At 51.0% G+C, this 13,008-nt stretch overlaps 5 protein-coding genes across 5 annotated transcripts; 2 read left to right on the top strand and 3 right to left on the bottom strand.

The window, feature by feature from the left end:
- Positions 1-56: 56 nt before the first annotated feature.
- On the bottom strand, positions 57-1,255 carry AtWU_03585 (SRR1 family protein; the record flags this gene model as incomplete). Its single annotated transcript, XM_035498697.1, has 3 exons — positions 57-189; positions 252-893; positions 948-1,255. The coding sequence occupies 3 exons, from the start codon at positions 1,253-1,255 to the stop codon at positions 57-59; spliced, it is 1,083 nt and encodes a 360-aa protein (XP_035354590.1).
- A 1,381-nt stretch (positions 1,256-2,636) lies between these two features.
- On the top strand, positions 2,637-4,704 carry AtWU_03586 (putative MFS transporter; the record flags this gene model as incomplete). The annotated part of the gene is made up of 9 exons (XM_035498698.1): positions 2,637-2,991; positions 3,046-3,121; positions 3,170-3,261; positions 3,311-3,417; positions 3,472-3,672; positions 3,737-3,856; positions 3,927-4,166; positions 4,267-4,605; positions 4,678-4,704. 9 exons carry the CDS (start codon positions 2,637-2,639, stop codon positions 4,702-4,704), a joined length of 1,557 nt encoding a protein of 518 aa, XP_035354591.1.
- Positions 4,705-5,038: 334 nt separating this feature from the next.
- AtWU_03587 (uncharacterized protein) lies at positions 5,039-6,836 on the bottom strand (the record flags this gene model as incomplete). The annotated part of the gene is made up of 2 exons (XM_035498699.1): positions 5,039-6,306; positions 6,380-6,836. 2 exons carry the CDS (start codon positions 6,834-6,836, stop codon positions 5,039-5,041), a joined length of 1,725 nt encoding a protein of 574 aa, XP_035354592.1.
- Positions 6,837-8,527: 1,691 nt separating this feature from the next.
- Positions 8,528-10,789, bottom strand: AtWU_03588 (DNA damage response protein RcaA; the record flags this gene model as incomplete). The annotated part of the gene is made up of 5 exons (XM_035498700.1): positions 8,528-10,259; positions 10,315-10,466; positions 10,510-10,589; positions 10,644-10,706; positions 10,753-10,789. 5 exons carry the CDS (start codon positions 10,787-10,789, stop codon positions 8,528-8,530), a joined length of 2,064 nt encoding a protein of 687 aa, XP_035354593.1.
- A 162-nt stretch (positions 10,790-10,951) lies between these two features.
- AtWU_03589 (DNA-directed polymerase kappa) lies at positions 10,952-12,804 on the top strand (the record flags this gene model as incomplete). Its single annotated transcript, XM_035498701.1, has 2 exons — positions 10,952-11,095; positions 11,140-12,804. The coding sequence occupies 2 exons, from the start codon at positions 10,952-10,954 to the stop codon at positions 12,802-12,804; spliced, it is 1,809 nt and encodes a 602-aa protein (XP_035354594.1).
- Between the last annotated feature and the right edge of the window lie 204 nt (positions 12,805-13,008).

Genomic DNA, 13,008 nt, shown 5'->3' on the forward strand with positions numbered 1-13,008 from the left:
TTCTTGTCGCATGCACTACCAAAACACGAAATATCACACCCTTCCCCGCTTGTATACTAAGAACGCGGCCTTCTCGCATAAACAGTCAACTCCCCAAAATAATCAGCCTGATCGTCCAGTTGCGCACCGTCATAGTTGCGCAGCATACTACCGACCCTCTCTGAATCAGGATCAGCCTCCATCGGACAACTACACACAAGTCACATATTAGCAAGAACAAAAAGTATGGACGCAAGAGAAGAATAACTCACCGCGCCCAATACATGCCCCGATTTATCTGTACCTCTGAAAGCGGACTATTCCAAACCATAGCAGCCGGCCATTGCACATCTGCCACGATCTGCCTAACGGGAATATCGGGACCAACAGAGAACACCAGCGTCTGCTCATCGATCTCCAAAAATCCCTCGGGGTCTTTTAGCACCGTGATACCGAGACCTCCCAGAAACTCAATATCTGTCTCATTGTACCACGGATCCTGGCTAAAGCACTGCACATCAAGACCTTGACTTATATTCCGTTCTTTCAAAACAGCGGCAATAGTCAACGTAGCAGCATGTTGGGCATAAGAGCGGACCGGAAGTTGCCCGAGGTTGTTCTTGCCGAGGGTTCCCAGTCCAAAGGCAACAATTTTGGTGATTGTGATTGCCTCGGGATCAAACCTCGGTTTCACGAAAGAGCCCTCTAGGTTAGAGCATGTCTCGCTTTCCTGCCATTCCCGGCGGACCAGCTTGAATGTATCGTCGATCTCTTTGAGGGTGACGCCAGGAGGGCTTGGGTCGCGCACATACGTAATGGAGACAGGGGTCGGGGGGTCCAACAGCAGATCGAGAAGGCGTGAGTTGAACATTGTTAAGCGCTGGATGCTGCTATAGTCGATGTTATATCTGCGCCTGCTTCCTCTGTTAGAGTGACAGACTGTGTTTGATTGGAGCAGATGGACTTACCATCTTTCGGCGAGGTCTTTAGGAACTTCGAGGCTGTATGTTTTTGCCTCACCATTCCAAGTTGGGATCTTAACTTTGTCTTTTCCCTGAATGATCTGCTCGTGAAGGTCCTTCAAGAGTGTCCGTGTAAATAGTGGCTTCCCAGAGTGGTATAGTTGCATAATACGTTGGACATTAGCTTTGGCTTTGGCCAGTTTTTCTTCCTTCTGTCGTCTCTCGGCATCAGAAGATCGAGATGCTTCCACGGTTGCTTGGTGATGGTGGAGGGGGATAGAGGCCGGGGTGGATGGATATTCGATGGCTGCCATTGCGAAGAGTTGGTTTCTGGATGATGCTTTTGCTTTAATTTATAAGTGCTTGTCGATGAATACCACCTCTACGGGAACTTCCACAATACTTAAATATTGAAGCCATGACTACATCACTGAGAACATGCAGCAGCTGAATATAGATGTTTGCCAACCCCAGAAATAGATGGGTATAGCCGCAGCGGCAGCAACCGCTGTCAATCCCAGCCCAGCATGTTCCCGGACGATCCATTCCAACCTGTTGGAAACTTCCGGGGGGTGTGATTGGTCATGTGTAGTTCACTAAACCTATTAATATCACCCGAATAGTGCGGTTTCCAGAGATAGAACGTGTTGGATTACTATACTAAGTAATATTAGGGGGATATATTTATAACTAGATGCAGAGCAGCAGCGCTAAGTTGGGTTGCAGGTCAGGTTTGCAGCAGCAGGGATATTAATTAATGTAGATTACTTTATAAATATAATCTCACGTGCATAAGCTGTTTCATGATGGAGAGGGCATTTTATTGGTTTCTAGGTTAATTTGGGATCAATTTTATGTGTTTGGGGGTTCATCCAACAGTTGAGTGGTAGCTGATTGGAGTTGTAGTCGCTCTTCATGCGCCGGGATGCGGCCAACAGCGGCGGCCTTCCGTCGGGTCGAGCACTGCTCGAAGACGCGATGAAAGATTGATTGGTTGTGGTGGTTCAGCCGTAGTAGGCGTTGCCAAGCTTCGTCGTTTCTAGTTCATCCTCGAGTTATAGAATGTAACATCCACAGCCGCAGTGACTACTTGTTGTTTCTTCAGTCTCCTTCAAAGAGCAGATCATGACAATCCTATTCATTGTTCCTCCTCTACCTACAGACATTCGGTAATATCTGCATTATAATAATCAGTGGACAAAAGACCGTCTATTATGGTTTTCCTACCACCTACCAAGGCAACCCAAACTGCAAGCTTAACACCCATCTAGTGCCTATACAAAGACCAGTACAAACTACAATTCACACATCATAATCATCATCTCTCTACCTTCCAAAAAAGAAGGAAGGCTTTACAGACACATCCCAGCTACTCATCGGCTTTACTTCTGATGCCGATCGCGCACCCCGCATTTCATCTTATCACCTGGTCTTATCTCGGACACCCTCCGAGATAGCCTATAATCACCTAGATGGTCGTGCATCTTGCTGTATACGGCAATATAACCCAGACGCATTGATCTTATCGCTCAGACCAAGAGTCCAAGCATGCTATCGACTGACCACAACGGCTTGCCATCGACGGATGTTGCAGCTTATCAGGGCGACGCAATGCCACAGGCCATGAAAACACCTTATATCTCTCCGCTCCCCAATTTCTACTTTCTCCCCAGCTAGACAACACTTGCCCTCACAATGACAGACTCAACATCAAATACCAAACCCCAAGACCCAGAAAAGTCCATCCCAGTCACAACAAAAGTAGACGACGTCGACATTGGCCAAATCACCCACCTAGACGAAGCCGAGATCTTCCTCCACGAACATGGTATATCCCACGACCAGATGCAAGAGATGCTCGACGATCCAGTCAGGACGAAGAAACTACGGAGACGAATCGACATGATTCTTCTGCCGTTGATGTGCGGGACATACTGTTTACAATACATCGATAAACAGGCTCTCTCGTACAGCGCCGTCTTCGACCTCTTCACCAATGCCCATATCAACAGTAACGAGTATAGCTGGCTAGCGAGTATATTCTACTTCGGTATACACCCTTCACATCATAATACACCCAGCGCAGCTAACCATACTATAACAGGCTACCTCTTCTGGGAATACCCGGCTAGCTACATCGCACAACGCCTACCCATCGGGACAGTCGTCTCATCCTTCGTGTGAGTATCCCCAAATCCCAATACACAACCCACTAACACAACCACCAGCATCGCCTGGGGCTCCATCCTCATGATAACAGCTGCCTGCAACAACTTCACCGGCCTAGCCATCTGTCGATTCCTCCTAGGCTGCTTCGAATGTACCAACCCATCCTCTCCCCATACCTAATTACTAACTAACAAGTACAGCCCCCATAACACCCTGCTTCATGATGATCGTCGGAATGTGGTACCTCCGACAAGAGCAGCCTTTCCGCGCGGGAATATTCTACTGCTGTAATGGCGTTGGATCGATGGTGAGTACCCACTACATCCTCTATCTACCAAAACAATCTAATAAATAAAATCAGGTCGGCGGCCTCCTCACCTACGCCATCGGCCAACTCAACACCTTCCCCGTATGGCGCGCGGTATTCCTCATCTGCGGCGGAGCCACAATCATCTGGGGCGTGGTGATGATGATATTCCTCCCGAACAGCATTCTCTCAAGCAAGAGATTCACCGTGGAGGAGAAGGTGTTGCTTATCGGCAGGGGGAGGAAGAATCAAACTGTTAGCCCTATCCCCTTCCCCTTTGCTTTCAGCCCAACTCACACTATACTAACAAAAACCATAGGGAATACTCAACCGCTCGATAAAATTATACCAAATCCGCGAAGCCTTCCTGGACCCCCAAGTCTGGCTATTATTCCTATTCACATTACTCAACGAGACGATCAACGGGGGAGTAGCTAACGTAAATCCCATCCCTTCTATCACCCACCATCACCCCAATACAATACTAACGATATTAACATGGAATACAGTTCGGCAAACTCATAATCAAAGGCCTCGTAACCAGCCCCCTCCTCACCACCGTCCTCGGCATCCCCCAAGGGGCATTCCAAGTCCTCTTCATCCTATCGGGAACCTACCTATCAACGCGTATCCCCAACATCCGCACCTTCATCATGATCGCATATCTAATCCCGACTGTGATCGGCGTATGTCTTTTATGGAAGTTACCCCGGGAGAGAGAATATGGCGTGTTATTTGGGTATTATATCGTGAGCTCCAATCCCATACCCCATCCATCTTCTCCTCCCTCCCTTCCCCAACGAAAGTACTAAGAATACCAATGTTGATGAATGATGATGGATGGTATAGATCGGCTCCTTCGTAACCTCCCTCGTCCTGGCCCTCCAACTCCCCTCCAGCAACATGGGCGGATACACGAAGCGCGTAACCGCCACGGCATTCGTGTTCCTGGCATACTGTATTGGGAATATTATCGGTCCGCATGCTTTCCTGGCGAGTGAGGCGCCGGTGTATCAGACGGGGTGTAAGTTGATTCTTGCGTGTGCGGTGTGTCAGATTGTTTGTGCGGGAGGGATTAGATTATTATTGATCCGGAGGAATAAGATGAGGGAGATGAGTAGTACTACTAGTAGTACTACTGTTGATGGTGGTGGGGAGGGGGTTATGGAGGATTTGACGGATTTTGAGGTATGTTTTCTATTTTCCTTCTTTCTGCCTTTGTGTGTGTGTGTGTGGTTTGTGAGGCTGATGGTGGGGTAGAATCCGAGGTTTAGGTATGTTTATTAATTGGTTGGTTATGAGTATGGATGGGTGTGGTGAGTAGTATGTGTGGGGAATGGTGTGGTTGTATATGTATGGGTGTATCTCATATGGTGCTGTCCAATGCCTCTGCTTTTTCTTCTACTGGTTTTAAGTAAAACTATAATAACTGGAATGCAGTATCTGCGGATGCCCCCAGTCAACTACTGCTCCACTATGCACTTATCTAATCAAATTCACGCAATCATCGTAAAATATACTGCATTATCTGTAAAAGACTGGTATCATAAATGGGCTACATTCAAGACTTTTGCTGCTGCCATCCCGCCCATAAACTACAATCAAATCAATAGAAGTAGCGCTATTGCTTGGACACATCGGCAATAACTTTGTATGTCGATGCATGGATACTTAATGGTCGAGTTCGCGGGTACACCGCCCCTACGATCTGCCGGTTGTGTCCATACTGGGGATAGATGCCGTCGGAAAGCTCTGCATAGTGCGCCTGGGGACGTGCCTCATGCAATGTCTCGAGGATTCTCTCATTCCACAAACCGGTGCACTCATTATCGGACAGCTGGAAGTAGGGATTCAGTGGCGGACAGGCCGAGTCCAAGTCGATGAAGCGGATGCGCATGTACGTCAAGGCAGTGTGCAGCTGCAGGCTGTGGACGGCCCCGAGGACGAGTTTCTCAAAAGAGCGGATAAAGTTCAGATTGGTGATGCCGGAAAAGTCGTCTAGAAATCCGAGTCCCGGATTGGCCCGCTTTTCGCGACAGCAGGTCTTGACCACCAAATCTAACGACTTGAGCTTGGACTTGGCCGGCCAGGTGGACATGAAGCTGCGGGTTGCATTGAAGAGACAGGCGCAGACCTTCCCCGTAAATGCAAGGGACTCCAACCGCGGGGCTGCCTCGCCAAGCAGGCGGCAGAGATGTGGTGGGCTGATTCCATCGTGCATCCAGCCGGATTGTGTGTTGTCCTTGTTGTAGAAGCCTTCCAGGCTGATGTTGACATGGACGAGTGATGGGGATATGCGGGAGAGAATCTCCGCGACAGTCTCGTAGGCCTCGAATTTGGGCTTGGCGTAGGCGCAGTGCCACTCGCGCACCCCCGGTAAGGCTTGTGACATGTTCAACCAATGTTGATAGTCGCGCATGATATTCCACGCTCCACGCATGACAAACGTCTGGACGACTGGCAGCGTAGGCAAACGCCGCCGTCCGGAGTGGCCGCATGGATCATCGCGGAATTGGCGGACCATTGGCGGTCGCTTACAGTGACCTCCCTCCAGGGTCAGTATGCGTGCTTCGGGAAATGCGGATTTGACGTGGGAGAACATCTCCTCCAGTGTCGCATTATGACTGGCATAGTGGTATCGATAGTCGGAGCTATGGTTGGTATCAGAGTCGTCCCACGCGATAGCTTGAGGCACTCCAGGCTCGACCAGGCCGGCATCCTCGTCATGCAACCGCCGGGCCGGAAAATGATGCGATGTATTCTTAACGGCGCGTTTTCCCCATACCGGGATCCAGATCTCGACATGGCGGACGTACGGGGCCAGGTGGGGATGTGCACGGAACCAGCGAGCACTTTCTGCCAATTCATCTGTGGTACCCTTGATTTTGACTAGGCAGTGAATTAGACAGATGCAACGAATTGTGGCGTTGAGGAAGACCAAAATTAATAAGTGGGGACTCACTGTGCCTGTAAATTCGGTCCTGCACCAGTGCTCGCCAGACAGGGGTGATCAATGCCAAATTGGAGAGCGCTTTTCGACGGGGATGACGCAACGACTTATTCCAACTGCGCGCGGACTTACCGGGCGCGCACGACGTGAAGGCCGATGCCCGCTCGCCAAACAAATGATCTAGAATGGCCTCGTGGATCTCGATGGGAAGGTCTTCGAAGCGCACTTGGGATCGGCAGGCCTGAGGTGTCTCCACGCTTATCCGTGCATCCTCCATTTCGGTATCCACCGGGGACTGGCAGACCAGCTGACCAGGCCCCACCGCCGGGGGATTAATGGGACCATCGAGAATCTGAATTTCGGCACTGGTGCAGCGACTCGCTTTGGCGTAGGGGATGGTTGTCGAGGCTGACGCTCTGGCCAGTGAATTGACCGAGACCGGACGGGGAGGGGGGATGGTAGAAATCATGGGGGACGATGAGGGGGAGAATATCAATGCAGACGGCATTCAAATCGAGGTCGCCAGCACCAAAACCGGGAAGCGCCAAACAGAGGAAGAGTCGGAAGTCGTAAATCGTTAGTTAAAGCAGGGCGCTGCGGGTGGGTCGGAAGTTAGTATTTCAATTACCTGTGACCAAGGCAAGAAAAAGCAAAGCAAAGTCTAAAAACGAGGCACTGGATCAAATTTTGGGGGGAATGCGCGCTGCGAGACATACTATTGACGGGAAGCTAAGAGCAGCGGGTGACGGGGGGAATTGTTGTGAGCGTTCTGTGGTCCGTGATAAGGAGAAATTAAAATAGGCAGGACGCTGGATGGAAGAAATAACGAGCGATAATATGAATTGCAGCCAGGGCTAGCCAACGTGGTCCATGGCGGTGCCAATGCTGATGCGTTGGAGGCAGATTGTCGCCAGTCGAACGAGGGGGCGAGATGCTAATGGGCGGTTAGGCAGTCAGGCAGCTGGGGGGGTGGGATTGTAGCGATGAGGAGTTGAGGGTTGTATGGAATATGTAGATCAGAATACAGAGATGGAGGGAACGAGAGCAATCGCAGCCAGGCGGGATGGGAAATGATGGGGAAGAAATAGAGTAGTGGGAAAGCGAAAGAATAGGAAGAGGATGGATGGATGGATGAGAAGAGACGAAACGAGATGGATGAAATGACGAGGATGACGGAGAGACTTTTTGAGGGGGAGAGAGTTAAAGAGAGAGAGGGAATCTTCCAGGCTCTCCTCAGGCACACATTCACCATGACCGGCAGTCATTCTTACGGCAAGACGGGAAAAGCCAAAACACAGCCTTGTTCGGGTTCCCCCCAAACCAGGTTTACAGGTTGTTAGTAGTATTTTGCTGGTCACGCTCTCCTCCGCTGGACTCATCACACCACCTGAATGCTACTTACAGCAGTAAGTATCCACCCCTTTTTCCTCGACTGCCAGCATACTGTTACTTAATCATGTGCATATCCTACTTCGTAGTTAGCTGGTTTATTTCCAGACCGCCATCTCACCTGTAGACCCAAGATAATCGACAATCGACTACTATCTATCAAGCAAGATACATATAGTGTATGGTTTCACATAAATCAGTGTTTGGTTCCCGTGGGCCCTTTGAAACACATCTCAAACGGGGTCAGCCCGGCGGGTCGGGGGGGTCTCCATTCCCAGGCCACTTTGGATGAGCCATGGCACAGACCACATGGGAGTGTCCACTCTCACTCATCCACTTCTACTTCCTCTCATGATGTAATATGTTAGATACAGATACTGTTACACTTCAAATTCGATACCTACTGTACATTAAAGTTAATCATATCATACAAGTTGGTTCGCATCATGCACGGCTGACCGCATATCATCCACCACAACACTTCACGGTAATGCGCCTATGAGGTGGTCCGCTTAATGCCCAACAGCGTCATAAGGACTGTGTTTGTCTACCCAGCATATCCACTTTCCTGAATACTTGGCTCCCCCGCATGTGGTTCTCCACACTATGGCAACATGGCAACACATCCATCGCATTCACTTCAATGCCTTACCATGCGATGGTGGGCCATTCTTCATTCAACTACATTCAATATCCCATTCTCCCGCACAAAAGCTGAGAACGAACTGGTCATGGTTAAAGGTATCTATCTAACTACATTTTGAGCATCAATCATCGCCTGCGACGGAATCGGAACCGAAGCCCATCATCGCTATCCGAATCTTGCTCCTCTCGCATCCGTTTTTGCACTCGGGGCTGACTTCGGGTCTCCCTGGGCGCTGGTGTCTCCGACTCGACCCGGGCCGACTGTGAGCGGGATGCCGCTGCGTCCTGGCTGACAGCCCGTTCGGCCGGACTGTCTGCTGGACTCTGCTCCGTGCGATTGCTGACCCAGTAATGGTCCCCAATTCCAAAGTCTTTTCGCGTCACTTCCTCTAGTGGCACTATTACCGTCTGGATGCGGTAGCGAGGCTGTCCAGGTTCGCCCTTGCGGCGGAACTTCTTGAAGTTCTTGCGTCCATTCCACCGATCGTCCCACCGTCGGTCTTCTTCGCTCACGTGTCTCGGCTTCACTTCCATCTCCTCTACGATTGCAAGCCCCTTGAGCTTCTCCACATTGACATCCTCAAGAGGCCCTTGCAGCGATGCTTCTTCCGCCTGACGCTGGCGCTGCGCATCTTCGGCCTCCCGATGCTGTCGCGCGGCCTCCAGTACGTCCAGTTTCTGGCGTTTCACCCGTGGCATGGCCTCGTCTTTTGTCTCGGAATTAGGCTCTTCTTTGGTCCTCGCCGTCGTCTGAGCGCGTCGACGCTTCATCGCTTGGGCACCCGGCAGTAGGCTTGACACCATGTCTTCTTCTTCCTCCTCTTGGAGGCTGCTTTGCGGTTGCGATTGTTGTGCCGGCGATGGCTCGATTTCCATCAAAGGCGGCGAATCATCAACGCTCTCCGGAGCATGAGCGGGGATAGAGTTGATATCGAAGCCATCATCGAATGTTTTCATCTTACTAACAAATCCTCGAACTCGTGGCTTCCTCTTCGTTGACGGCTGGCTTTCCGCCGGGGGCTGTGAGTCTTGAACTTCTTGAACATCAGGGGTAGCAGCTGCTGGAGTGGGTTCTACATCCATGTCCTGGGCCTCGGGCAGAGACCGGCAGAGACCAGAAGCGTCATTTCCCAGAATTGCGTCCAGGAACTCGCTCTGCTGAATAACGCGCTGGTCGATCGACAAAGCAACCTCATTACCGAGCTCGGCCCACCAATTCTCATGGCGTCCAGTCGCAACGTAACGAACAAGAACCACTCCGCCAGGGCCATCCCGTTGGCTCCCGAGACCTTTGTCGCCAGCAGCATTTCTCATAAATTGCACGATCTCTGCCGCCGTGGTGACCCCTTCTTCCACTTGGTAAAGCAATGCCTTCCCGTGACCATTCGTAATGACATCCTGCAAGTTTCCAAACTGCGCAGGGTCCATGAACACGAATGTGTAGTCATCGAAGATATTGATTCTATCGGGTCCAGGAGCAAATGCTTCCTTTGGTCTCTGTACGGTTTCCTTGCCGGGTGGTGGAAGATGTGCCATTGCATCCGGCCATGCAGTGTCGAAATCGGCCTCCAACGGGGACAACGACTCGAGGTTCTCTAGGTCGCTCGGGGTAGCCGCATAAACCAAGGCGTCGATATAGGAGTCCTGCACGATGTACTTTCCATTCACCAATGCTTGCAGACCTTTGGCAGTATTGCGTTTCTTCTGGACGACGTGTGTAGTGTGGTCGACAACGTACGGAACAATCGTTTTGATATCCAAATCCTCGACACGGGAGCGCACTCGTGCCAGGGGGTCTTTCGCTTTGAGTTCCTTCGAGGAAAAGGAGAAGGTAAGAACGACCGGCTGCCACTTGATCCTAGTAACCACCACGGTTAGTCCCTGCCGACATCGTTCCTTGCCATGGTAATTACCGCAGCGCATGTTCGTATCTCCCCAACTTAATTTCATGCTCCTCACCAGTCAGGTCTTTACTTTCATCCTTCACCGTATTACCATCCACTTTGGTGCCATATTTCGAGCCCAAGTCGCGCACGGCAATTTTCGATCTGGTGTAGATATGCGACTGAACGGTTAGCGGGGAAAGCAGAGGAATTAGATCATCGTACTCCATCGCCTGGTTTTACAGGTGAAACTTCGATCATCATATGCTTTCGGGAGATGGACTTGTTATCAATAGCATGTCGGACTGCATGCGACCAAAGTCAGTATAGCGGAGTTTGACCATGGTCTCAGCACCTACCTCCATCTTGCTTGATCCGACCGAAGAGATACTTCTTCCCCGGTCGCAGCCACACGCGCTTGCCTTTCACAATCAGCCAAACCCGGAAAGCAGTGAGTGAAGATATTACCACCCAGGAAGTCACCCTCCGAATCTAGAATCCACATGGGAGCGGTTGTGTGCCTGGCAGCGAGATGCAGCTGCTCGGATGAGTTGACATCAGCGGCACGTGAAACACGGCCCGTCACGCGTGTTCACGTGATCAGGCGTCGCAATAGCTGCCTGCTTGGGTAATCTTATGCCCTTCAACCTCGCTTCCATCATCAGAGATGGAGCCTTCGGGCGAGGAACCAAATGATGATGCAAAGGCGTCTAACAGTGTGGAGTCTGCTGAAAGCTACGATACCTTGAAATATCAGCTCTTAGGACCGTCTTTGACCAAAGCGGGCCAAGATGCCGTGGACCAGCGAAAGGTGAGTATGCCACGACGGTCTAGGAGTATAGCTAAGATTAGCAGGTATCGGAAATCATTTACAATGCCTCCAAAGGCTCCAAGTTTTTCAATCATGAGCAAAATCGGGACAAGGTCTTGACGGTGAAGATTGAACGCATTCTCAAAGAGAAAGCCCGTCTCGAGAAACTAGATCTGTCGGCGGATCTACGACGCGCTGACCAGCTTCTTGCGGAGCTAGAACTGACGCGAGATCTGTCGCAGCATGTTGTTCACGTCGACTGTGATGCCTTTTTTGCTGCAGTGGAAGAACTCGACCGTCCGGAACTGAAGACTGTCCCTATGGCAGTCGGCAAGGGAGTGCTGACGACCTGCAACTATGAGGCGCGAAAGTTCGGCTGTCGGAGTGGCATGGCATCGTTCGTCGCGAAGAAGCTATGTCCTCAGCTGATCTGCCTGCCTCAGAACTACGAGAAGTATACGGAAAAGGCAAAGGAAATTCGTGCCATTTTCGCACAATACGATCCCACATTCGAAAGCGCCAGTATTGACGAGGCGTATCTCAATCTGACTGCATATTGTACTGAGAATGAGCTTGACCCCGAAGAGGCGGTCCAGCGGATGCGAGCAGAGGTCCTAGAGAAGACCAAGATATCAGTTTCTGCCGGCATTGCGGCAAATGCAAAAATAGCCAAGATTGCATCCAACAAAAACAAGCCAAACGGTCAATTTCGCGTCCCTAATGAAAGAGAAGCGATCATGAAGTTCATGGAGGAGCTGCCGGTCCGCAAGGTGAATGGCGTCGGCCGTGTCTTTGAACGTGAACTTGATGCGATTGGTATAAAAACATGCGGGGATATTTATCCGCAGCGTGCCATATTGACCAAACTTTTTGGAGAAAAAGCGTTCCATTTCTTGATGCAGTGCTATCTCGGCTTGGGTAGAACCAAGATTCAGCCGGTGGAGAACTACGAGCGCAAGAGCGTGGGGACGGAGAGGACGTTCCATGAGATCGGAAATAAAGAGGAGTTCAGAGCGAAGTTATGGTCGATAGCAGAGGAGCTTGAAAAGGATCTGGCACGGACCGAGTTCAAGGGTCGTACATTGGTTCTCAAGGTCAAGCTCGCCACCTTTGAGGTTCTATCACGACAATGCCAGCCTCCACGGGCGGTATCTACTGCCAAGGACTTGTACGCGTTTTCCCTCCCGATGCTGGAGAAACTGGAGAAAGAGATGCCTGATTTGAAGATGCGACTGCTTGGACTACGGTGCACCAATTTGGTGAGCACGAAGAAGGTCGGCATAGAGCTCTTCGGCTTCACTTCGCGGCCAAAGCCCGCTTCGGAGGTGGCCGATTCTCCGGTGGAACAGGAGATCGAGACAGAGGAGGCATTTGAGAAAGCGGCACGGGAAGAATTACAAGAGGAGCTCGATGATTTGGAGAAGCTGAGCCAGGAGGTATCTGAATCTACAGAAAGGCAGGATGAAGCGGCTGCATCACCGTCGCAGCCAGTATATTGGGATTGTCCGATCTGTTCCCGACCTCAGGTGGCGGAGGATCGTGCATTCAATGACCATGTGGACTACTGTTTGTCAAGACAGACGATCAAGGAGGCTGTTCAGGGTGCTTCAGATGCTGGTCCGGCTGAGGCTCCGGCTGCATCGAAGACACGGAAGCGGAGGACAACGGAATCGCCCGATCCGCGACAGAAACGGTTGTTCTTCTCGTGATGACTTTGTATGGTCGCAGCATACTATTTCAGCAGACTGGGCTTCTTCCCGCCCAGCCAACCTAAGAGTGGACAGTAGTCTACTCCAGCAGGGCGTTTAACCGCATGGCAGTCGCGCTGCACGCACGTCCCGCACTATTGCCGGCCACGGTGGCATTGCATCTGACACCGACATGGCGGCATTTCAATCTCGGGCAGAAAAGAT

This window comes from Aspergillus tubingensis, assembly GCF_013340325.1.
Source record: "Aspergillus tubingensis WU-2223L DNA, scaffold_5, whole genome shotgun sequence".
NCBI lineage: Eukaryota > Fungi > Ascomycota > Eurotiomycetes > Eurotiales > Aspergillaceae > Aspergillus > Aspergillus tubingensis.